Below are 11,689 nucleotides of genomic sequence, written 5' to 3' on the forward strand. Positions count from 1 at the left end.
GCGCACCCCGATAAAATTGTCAAAAAAGAGGATTGTCCCCCATGTGGGGTTTTTTAGCAGCCAACAGGATTGGGAAACATGAAGTCATGCAAAAGTAATGAACAATAAATTGCTGACTGGGCTAAATCCAGGGGAGACGTTGGGATCAAGTATAGGGGAGTTTTTTCCTATGGAGGCTACCACGGCTTAATATATTGCGACTGGTAAATATAGACATCACAAATACTGTTTAATGTTTTTTCTCCTTTTTTTTTTATTTTAATATATGTCAATATTTGTACAGTCTACGTACATCCTCTGAAGAAGACCCGTTGGGGTCGAAACGCGTCATTTCTTACATACAAGACTCATGTATTATTGTTTCTATGGTGCATTTGTCATCGTGCATTTTTTATTGCATACTGTCATGTTATTGGCGCTGTTTTTATTGTTCATTACTTTTGCACTACAGCTCATGTTTTGACTGTTCATGTCCAGAGCAATACATTTTTTGATACCTTGTGAAAATAAAAACTATTTACTACGTTACTATTTTAGTATACATTCTTTCCCAACCCTGTTGGCTGCTAAAAAACCCCACATGGGGGATAATCCTCTTTTTTGACAAGTCATTTTCAGACCCGACTGATCAAAACATTACCATGACACAATTACATCACCACGGGAAATGGCGATTCCACAACAAGATGTGACCATTACTGTCTGGCAAAGCACGCTGGGACTTTTTAAGTCCCTTAGCAGCAGAATGTCCACAGCTGACCACTTCAGATGGATCTGATATGGGAGATAAAAAACACAGGAAGGTCGGGGATATTTTATAAAGAGGTGTGAGCTTTTGAGACCAGGAAGCAGAATGTGTAATACAGGAGAAGACCTCTCATCCTGGAAGTGGAAAAGATGAGCCCTGGAGGAGTAAACACAGGAAACTGCAACTTTGTTTTTTTGCTCTGAATGACCGCAAATAGCGGACTTCCTGCTTACCACGTTCCTTAACTGTTTTCCAGGTATGTGGATAGCAAAACAAAAGGCTAAAGATAACCGCAGGACGTCATGGGTGGCTGGACATTACGTTTTCAACATGTTTGGTAGAAGGACTTGTTTTCCTATACATTAAAACTCTCTAAGGACTTTGGTGCACGCCACATTTCCGATGTGATTGTTCTACTGGGCTGGACAGGTACAGAGGCAGGAAATGGGCCCAGCTGAAAGTCATTTATGAGCCTCTGTAATTTAAGCTGCTGCCATCATGCCCAGCCGGCAGGTGCTGTCAACGGGATGTCCTGCCACACTTCACGGCCTTGCTGGAGAGAGAATTATTTCGAGAGGTGAGATCAGGTTGTCCGCCTCCGGAGCTCCATTGCTATTCATTTCTATATGACGTTATCCTTCAGAAACTGGCCATGTGGGGCCAATAACATTGACACCTGTTACAGAGTGCATGGGGTTAAAGGGACTCGGGAAGTGAAATGGGAACATTCTGCGTACAAAAAAGGAAACTATGGAATATTCTCAGCAAGTACAAAATTTTAAATCATTACAGTGACTTTTGCAAATTTTACATTTTATGTGCTTGCTCTTTCATATTATGATGAAATGGGGGATAATTGAAAGTGTATATACTGCGCTATTGATATTATTGAGTGACAATAAACCTGTGAAAGTAAAAAAGCAGCGACACAAACATGCGATACAATCATGTGCAAAAATGGTAAAAATAGTCGCGCTAATAAACAGTGCAAACAAATTATGAATTAAAAATGCAAAATAAAAAACTCAATACATGAAATGATGTATAACTCCTGTGTGATAAGAAAATACAACTGTGGTTCCTGGGGCACCCAGGAAGACGTCACGTATGACGAAACATGTCGGGTGGTGCTATGCGCTGACGTCATCACGCCTCACGTGACCCCGGAACAACGGGCGTTCGTTTGAAATTTTTATTGCCGGCAAGTGCTTCTTAAGCTATTATTGTACAATTTTATGGATAACTTTTTATAAATAAATGAGCAGTGTTTTTAAATGATAACGCACCATTGGAGCTTTTATTTTCTTTAGTTGCTCAACGCTCATTTGGGGAGATTGACATTTTTGGAATTAAGCGGGCGGATGGTGGCCAGTGAGTGAGGAGGACGTCTGTGGCTGATCCATGCATCTTGGTCCAGGACCCACCTCAGACCCTGCAGAGGGCTATATCTACTGGCATACATGACCTCGCTATAATAGGAGGTCCACATCTTCAGGTAAGAGTATTCATTTTTTCTGCCCCTCGAACCATAGAGGGATTCTACCTTTTTCACTTGGTGGTGGCTGAAAACTTTGAGAATTCTTCATCTCTCTTCACAGTTGCATCATTGCAGAATTTGATATACCTACCATCTTTAGAAAGACTATATTCTATAAAGTCACTTTTATTCACTTTTTACTTTACAAGAGACTCTTGAGTTGTATGTGTCACTTTTGCATTTTTTTAATCACACAGGAGTTATACATCATTTCACGTATTGAGTTTTTTTTGCTTTTCTAATTCATAATTTGTTTGCACTGTTTATTAGCGCAACTATTTTTACCTGATGAAATGGGGAGCCAAATGAAAGCTGAAATATAGGTGTGATAGCTATAGACGCGGTAACGGCGGTGATCAGCGACTTACAATAGGACTGTGATAGGGTGGTGGGAAATCTGGCACTAACAGACACTATCTGGAAGGGTCTCTAACTGACACTGACGCCGCTAGTGACGCTCCCTCCTGATTGGCTTAGACACAAAGCTAACACCATTGGCTCCTGCTGCTGTCAAAGCCAGTGAGCCAATGAGGAGAGAGAGGTAAGAGAGGAGAGAGTGGAGAAAAGGCGGGGCCAAGCCATAGCTCCATGTCTGAATGGACACACAGAGCATTGGCTTAGCTCAGGTGCCCCCATAGCAAGCTGCTTGTTCTGGGGGAAGGAAGGACGGGCCAGGAGCGCTGGCGAGGGACCCGGGAAGAGGAGGATAGGGGCTGCTCTGTGCAAAACCACTACACAGAGCAGGTAAGTATAACAAGTATAAAAAAAAAAAATGCAAGACTTTAGTATCACTTTTGCATCTAGGAGCAATCAAGGGGTTAACTGTGTGCCTAAGATTGAGTAAGCTGTGTTGCTTTTACCTGCTTTGCAGGGAGAAGAAACAGTCAGAACGCTGACCTGTGTATAGAGCCCTGTGTGTATGTAAACACAGGACTCTGTGCTTTAATTGGCTACAGCCAATCAGCAGGTCTCAGCCCTAAATCATTGGCGGGACCTGTTGACAAAATCCCGCTGTAGCCAGTGACAGCATGGAATATGTGAAGGAAGCAGTTAAAATAGTTTATTTGCACCAACCTGGATTAAACAAACCATTTCATTCACTGCTGTGAATGCTGTATAAACTGTATGTAGCCTCAGCTACATACAGTATAAAGCTCTGTGTTTCGGCTGCAGGATGGAGGACTTCCTGTCCGGTTCCCAGAACAAATCCGAGTCGGGTTAAGTGCTGCTCAGCCATTCGCAAGAAACCTTACAGTTAATTACAAAGCTTCTTCTGAATGGCTGAGGTGGAGAGGCAGGCGGATGATGTAATGCTCTCCACCTTACCCAATCAGAGGAAGCTGTGTATTCATTGATAAAAACACAAAGCTTCTTCTGAAAGGCTAAGCAGCACTATGTCAGGAACAAGACGGGAAGTCTCTGTTCTGCTGCTGAACACAAAGCTGTATAGGCTCACTATCAGATAGCTAAGAACCACGATACGTCACTTCCTCTAGTCAGTCCCCTCCCCCTTCCGTTAGAATCACCTCCCAGGGAACACAGTTAACCCCTTGATCGCCCCCTAAAATCGCAGATTGCCTCCATTACTAGTAAAAAAATAAAAATAAAAATAATATAAAATGCTATAAATCTATCCCCTATTTTGTAGACGCTTTAACTTTTGCGCAAAGCAATCAATATACGCTTATTGCGATTTTCTTTACCAAAAATATGTAGAAGAATAGATATCAGCCTAAACTGAGAAAAAAATTGCTTTTTAAAAAAAAAAAAAAAAAAAAAAAAATGGGGATATTTATTATAGCAAAAAGTACAAAATATTGTTTTTTTCAAAATTGTCGCTCTTTCTTTGTTTATAGCGCAAAACTGCAGAGGCGATCAAATACCATCAAGAGAAAGCTCTATTTGTGGGGGAAAAAAAGGACATCAATTTTGTTTGGGTACAGCGCCACATGACTGCGCAATTTTCAGTTAAAGCGACGCAGTGCCAAATCGCAAAAAATGGCCCCGGTCATTCAGCAGCCAAATCTTCCGGGGCTGAAGCAGATAAACGCCATCAAAAGGCCCTGGCTGGGTGTGTAGCCACAGGCGTTGCTGACCTTCTGTGATCGGAGGTCCCATTGAGCTGGTAAGCGAGCATTTTGTCCAGATTCAGGTGGTGGTGCTCCAGTCAAGATCTCACTCTTGGTGATGGATGGTGGTTACATTGCAGATGTATTGACAAGCATTCTATACTTTGCAATGTTCACTTTTTTTGGACTTTATTTTATTTGGATGGCGCATATTGTTTGTATCATATGGGTGCACTTTATTACTAATTTAGCGCAACTCTGTAGATTTTTGACTAGTATTTATTTTAAAGCCCGACTCTAATGCAGTAGGGCTGTGCTCACCATGCATGAGTTAACTGCTCGTTTTGTCCAGGGATGAACAGAAAGCTTATAGTCGCCCAATCTTCCGATCCAACGGCAAAACGGCGCTCCCCCATGATCCAGCGGTGGGCTGTTCCTGATGTCCACATGTCCAGAGGCGTGATGACGTCAGAACAGTCCACTGAACAAGCCTGCTAGACCGCTGAGGGGCAGGAGCCGCAGGAACCAGTTTTGTGCTGGGGGGGATTCGGGGGGGAATTCGGAGGATTAGGTAAGTATATCTACTTTCCCCAACTCCCAGACCAGGGATATGCAATTAGCGGACCTCCAGCTGTTGCAGAACTACAAGTCCCATGAGGAATAGCAAGACTCTGACAGCCACCCAGAGGCAGAGGCATGATGGGACTTGTTTTTTTGCAACAGCTGGACGTCCGCTAATTGCATATCCCTGACCTAGACAAAAACGAGCAGCCCCACTGCAAGGGAAAACTTTTTTTTTCCCCCCTGGAGTTGGGCATCCAGGTAGCTCCAGTTTGTATTTGTATATATGTAAGAAGTGAACTCACATCTCTACCCAGCCGTGGTCCCCGCTCAGTTCGATGGCCTTCATGTGCTCTCCGGCCGAAATGTACATTTCAGCTGCTGCTTTTGGCTCCCGGATGTTTCTGGCCCAGTCCGCCTGTTTGGTGATCAGATTTTTGGTCTCTTTTGGATCTCCGGAAGCGATGAAATCCTGAGGAAGAAACATCTGTCATGGTCTACTAGATACTGCACAGGATAGCTACACTATAATAACAATACAATGGAGTTGTCCCAACCCCTTTTATTCCTGTAAAAGCCTTCACTCTTCCGGGCAGTATTAATTTAGTTGATGAAAATATTTTCGCCATAGTTTGGCAAAAACTAAAACAAAAATAAAATTTCATTTCAATTGCAGATGTCTAAAATACGACTAAAACGAAATCAAAATTTGCCGTAAAAACTAACATTGCTTTTGGGAAGGCTCTCCATAAGATTTTGGATTGTGTTAGACAAAAAACAATGGCCTGTAATTGTTGTTCCAATTCATCCTCCAGGCGTTCGGTAGGCTTGAGTTCAGAACTCTCAAGTTCCTCCACATCAAACTGATCAAACCATGTCCTTATGGATCCACAACCCCTTCTCTCCTGTGGTAGATCCAATATTCTAGTAATTCCAATATTTAAATGTGTATCCCATTCCACCACCAATAATAACAACTGAAGGCTTCATGTAGACTTATAACCCTCACATTAGCACAGAAGACCTCATTTATGACAAAACACGTTGGTCGGAGCCATATGCTGAGGTCATCACGTTCTCAGAAGTGATGCTGAGCCAGTCTGGATGCTTGTTTTTACTGCGCAGTGACTCTTCTTGCCCATGTAAGTGAATTTTATGTGTATAATAAACGTGCCCACTGGATTTTTACACTATTTGAAGCGCCTGGTGTCCTTTTTTTGAACATGTGCCGATACAGTGGATGCTGATGGAGGATACCACTGGGCAATTGTGTTCCTTGGGAGGGGAGGATCCTGCTGAATGGAACCAGGAGTTGTGCCCGTGGTGGACCAGTTATGCTATATACGACTTCTCTATAATACAAGGGTCATATATATCTGGTAAGCCTTCAGTTGTGGCCATTGGTATTGGAGTTCTTTCCTTAAAGTGGAATACACATTTAAATATTTTTGGCACTTGGAAAGTTTTTCAATTATTTACAGTGTGGATCATTTCACAAGTGGGCTCAATTTAAAGATTTATATTTTTTTTATGATATTTAGTGTTTAATGCAATTTTTATATTCTAGAGCAGGGGTCTCCAAACTGCGGCCCGGGGGCCAGGTGCAGCTTTTTGCTTGCTTTTATCCGGTTCTTGGGGATTATTCCCCCCACTGATAGCAACAGTGTCACAGAGTTCCTCCCACCAACACCGACAATGGGGCACTAGTCCTCCCACTAACACAAATGAGGGGGCACTATTCCTCTCACTGACACCAAAGATGGGGCACTATTCCCCCCACTAATATCAATGATGGGGCACTATTCCTCCCATTGACACCAATGATGGGGCACTATTCCTCCCATTGACACCAATGATGGGGCACTATTCCTCCCATTGACACCAATGATGGGGCACTATTCCTCCCATTGACACCAATGATGGGGCACTATTCCTCCCATTGACACCAATGATGGGGCACTATTCCTCCCATTGACACCAATGATGGGGCACTATTCCTCCCATTGACACCAATGATGGGGCACTATTCCTCCCATTGACACTAATGATGGGGCACTATTCCTCCCATTGACACCAATGATGGGGCACTATTCCTCCCATTAACACCAAAGATGGGGTACTATTCCTCCCACTGACACCAATGATGGAGCACTATTCCTCCCATTGACACCAATGATGGGGCACTATTCCTCCCATTGACACCAATGATGGGGCACTATTCCTCCCATTGACACCAATGATGGGGCACTATTCCTCCCATTAACACCAAAGATGGGGTACTATTCCTCCCACTGACACCAATGATGGAGCACTATTCCTCCCATTGATACAGATGGGGCAAATTTCCTCCCATTTATACCAATGAAGGGGCACTATTCCTCCATCTGATACCAATGATGGGGCACTATTCCTCCCATTGACAGAAATGATGGGGCACTATTCCTCCCATTGACACCAAAGATGGGGCACTATTCCTCCCATTGACACCAACGATGGGGCACTATTCCTCCCATTGACACCAACGATGGGGCACTATTCCTCCCATTGACACCAACGATGGGGCACTATTCTTTCTATTAATACCAACGATGGGGCACTAGTACTACCCCTAATACCAATCATGAGGCATTGTTTACTCCCTCTGACACAGAACATTTTCTACTCGCACTGACACAGTGCAGACCCCCTAAAGTTTGAAGGACAGTACAATGGCCCTTTGTTTAGAAAGTTTGGAGACCCTTGTTCTAGGGTAACACAATGTATAGGTATAATATAGTTCATTAATTCCTGATCTAGATGTGACAAAGGAGTCCACTACTGTCCGTATCCTAAAAATAAGTTGTGCTTTAGTCCTACTTTATGAGCAGTAAGTACCAGCGGTGCCACGTTTCCTTTAGGATAAGCAGTTCTGCATTTGATGAATAGGTACCTTGGCATACTCAAACATGCGCAGATCAGTGTACATAGCCATAGCTCGGTTCTCTTGCCCACCCTTCTTGTAGAGCTTGGCTGCCTCGTGGAACTTGCCCTGATAGGCGTAGACATCCGCCAGGAACAGGTCGTCGTTGGCATCTCCGCGTTTTTTACGTTCCTGGGAGATATAAAAATAATTTTTATCACATATTTATGGCACTTTCCTAACAAGTGGACCCCGATATGGATAAACGCTTTTCTTTGTTTTTTTTTTCTCAATTGACCTTAGTTAACAGTCCTTGGTAGAATAAGGCCTAAAAAGTTGAATTTTGAATGGAGTTGAATAGAGGTGGGGAGCTGTACCGTGAGAGGGAATCTGTATTATTGAAACGAAGGGGGGGGGGGGGGGGGGTAGAGGGTATTTTTTTAAATTGTACTCCTGACCCCTGCACTCTGTGCATTACACACTCCTGACCCCTATAGTATGTGCATTATGAACTCTTCCCCGTTGTTCTGGGTGCAATATGCTCCTGACCAGGGGCGGCCCATCCTAATCCATGCGCATGGCCCTTAATCTACATGCAGGGCACTGGATGCATTGGATTTCAATAGTGTTTTTTTAATTTTATTTGAAGCACATTCACCTTTAAAAAGGGGCTCGGGGCGAAGAGCACTGCGCCCTGAGCCCAGTTGTGTGACAATAGCGATTTAATATTTGCTCTTGTCTTCCTGTGCTATTGTCTTCCTGATTCTCCTCCCAACCAATCAGGAAGCGGGTCCTGAGACCCAATTGACCAGGGAGTTTTAGGACTCCCTGGCCAATCGGGTCTCAGGACACACTTCCTGTTAGGCCAGGAGGAGAAGCGACGGCTCAGCTCTTCCTTCCCTCTGCCTCCTAAGGTAAGCCCTCTGCTGCTCACCACCTTCCTGTACGTCTCCCACCCTTCTAACACTGCTCCTGATCCTGCTCTGTGTGCATTATGATTTCTTCTTTCCTGCGCTCTGCGCAATATGCACTTCTGACCTCTGCACTCACTGCGTTATGCAATTCTGTCCCCTGTACTGCGTGTATTATGCACTCCTGACCCCTGTACTTTACAAACTCTTCTCCCCTTTGCTCTATGCAAGATGCACTCCTGACCTCTGCACTCAGTGTATTGCACACTCATGTCCCCTACATTCTGTGAATTAAAAACTCTTCTCCCCTGTGCTCTGTGCGATATGCACTTCTGACCTCTGCACTCACTGTGTTACACGCTCCTGCCCCCTGAACTGTACATTACAAACTCTTCTCCCCTGCGCTCCGTGCGATATTCACTCCTGACCTCTGCACTCTGTGTTACACGTTCCTGTCCCCTGTAGATTACGAACTCTCCTCCCCTCCGCTTTGTGTGATATGCACTCCTGACCTCTGCACTCAGTGTGTTACGTACTCCTGTCCCCTGTACATTAAAAACTCTTCTCCCTTGCGCTCTGTGTGATTTGCACCCCTGTACATTACAAACTCTTCTCCCCTGTGCTCTGTGCGATGTGCACTCCTGTCCCCTGTACTTTATGCACTCCTGACCCCTGCACTCTGTGCGTTACGCACTCCTGTCCGCTATATTCTGTGCATTTCAAATTCTTCTCCCGTGCGCTCTGTGTGATTTGCACCCCTGTCCCCTGTACATTACGGACTCTTCTCCCCTGCGCTCTGTGATGTGCACTCCTGTCCCCTGTACTCTACACACTCCTGACCCACCCCCCCCACCCCCACCCCCCCTGCCCAGAAAAATAAATGATTATTATCCATGGCCTTGCTTTCAGCTGACATATATATCATCCCAGACAGGTATGAGGCTGAATTTATAGAAAAAAAATGTAATGACTTGTGAAGAAATACAGAAGTGAACTTCATGTTAATTTGATTTATTTGCAGGGATTTCTCTTTTACAAGGGATCCTCTGACCCCCCCCCCCATTTAGCACAATGCTGGGAGTGTGGTGAGTGCAGGCATGGAGTATGTAAACAGGTGTATCCGAGTGTTGGTCCCGGGGTCGGTGTCTCCGGAGGACAGACAAATGAAAAGCACATTGTGTAGTCAGGTGCAGCGAGCGCTGGGCGCCGACAGGAACCAGTCAGAATTTAATAAACCGCCCGGCAACCCAGCCTGGAAATCTTGTGACTTCCTAACTATACTCGAGGTGCCGTCTGCTCCAGTTATTGTTTTTATTATTATTTTAATTTTTTTTATTATTTTTCCTCTGGCTGGGGGGGGGGGGGAGGGGGCTTGCAGTGAACACAATGCACACCGCGCACGGATTTCCCTCCTTTATACAACACTGACTGTATACAACGCTAACTGCTGTGTTTTAACATTGAGCTGAAATTCAATCTGCTTTTATTTTGCCTTCCTTGGTTCCTCGCTCCCCCCCCCCCCCCCACAAAACTTTTTTATTACATACCTTATTTAATACCCAGTGATGTCATCACTGGGTCTCTGAGCTTCTCATGGCTGATCATGACTGGTGGGAGGGGCCGGCAAGGTGCTGTACATAGCTTCCATCCCAGACCCTGCCTCATTACTCCTCCTATGAGACCCCCACACCTAATGCAAGCAGTAGGCCGACTTTTGGGGGGGGGGGGTTATGTCAATATCAAAATGCCTTGGTGGGTGTCATTCAATAAGCATCCCGCAGACAATTCCAGGTAACGCCTAAGGCCCCTTTCACACTGCTGCGACTTGAAGGTCACGCGATTTTGCTGCAATTTCATGGAATGCCTGTGTAAACTTGAGGTCTATGGACCTTAACTCGCATCAAAGTCAGACCAAAGTAGTACAGGGACTACTTTGAAGTCGGTGCGACTTGAAGTCGCACAGATATGAATGGTACTCATGGGGTACGACTTGTCATGTGGCTTTGCAGGACAAGTCGCACAAGTGTGAAAGGGCCCTTAACGAGTTCCTGAGCCTGCATGATTGAAATGACTGCAATGCAATGAATGGAAGGGGCAGGTTAGGAATAGTCAGTCTGGGGAGGAAAAAAGCTAGATGATGCTGGACGTCCTCCAGACAGGAAATGAGGCGAGGCCCTGACTTGCTGCAGATTGTGAGCAGTTCACAGTGTGCAGTAAAATCAGAGAGGAGCCTGTACACTGGTGCAAGACTGAAGGGAAGGTAGGAATTCCATCATTACAAGCTGGCAGAGGAGCTTACAATCTAATGACCAAGGCATGATTATGCACAGACCACCACACAAACTGACTGTACTTAACCTACCAGCATGTGTCTGAGATGTGGGAGGAAACCTGAGCACCTGAACCTACAATTCCTGCACTGCAGGGAAGTGTGCCAACTCCTTAGACACCTAAGTGGGGGAATAACTTTTTTTTTTCTATTTTTAACACATTTTGTCTATTTTTCATCTAATTTTCTGGTGCTTAGTATTGCAAAGGCGTAATTCAATCCCCCCAGTCCCCTCCCCTTGTGGATTGTATTTCTATTCTATGAACTTAGGGATAGATTCCTAAACAAAGTTTAGGTTAAGAAACGCAGTATTGTATGCAACTGTTTATTTTATTTGGTAAAAAAAAAAGGGTCAAGAAGACGCCCTTTTTTTGGTGATCACTTAAAATAATGGCAAAACGATTACATTTTTAATACCGCTTCAATGGACACTTTCGTTGAAATATGGAGATAAAGTATGAAAAATCGATACACAGTAGCTTTATAAACAAGCAAACTGTCAGAACAACACTTCATATGAAAAGAAAACTGTTAAACAAGAAAAAAAACTTTTACAAGTACTCCCCACATTGTAGGGCTCCTCGATTCTGCTACTGTGTATACACTGGTGACACCTACTGGTTACTCCATACATT

General features: G+C 44.4%; 1 protein-coding gene across 1 annotated transcript in view; it reads right to left on the bottom strand.

The window, feature by feature from the left end:
• IFT122 (intraflagellar transport 122) overlaps positions 1-11,689 on the bottom strand; it is a gene marked incomplete in the record, with an annotated part of 109,271 nt that overhangs the window by 55,067 nt on the left and 42,515 nt on the right. The window contains 2 exon segments of the mRNA XM_073591881.1: positions 5,221-5,387; positions 7,845-8,006. Of these exon segments, the coding sequence (XP_073447982.1) occupies positions 5,221-5,387; positions 7,845-8,006 (329 nt within the window).

This window comes from Aquarana catesbeiana, linkage group LG07 (genome assembly GCF_042186555.1).
Source record: "Aquarana catesbeiana isolate 2022-GZ linkage group LG07, ASM4218655v1, whole genome shotgun sequence".
In the NCBI taxonomy this organism is placed as follows: Eukaryota; Metazoa; Chordata; class Amphibia; order Anura; family Ranidae; genus Aquarana; species Aquarana catesbeiana.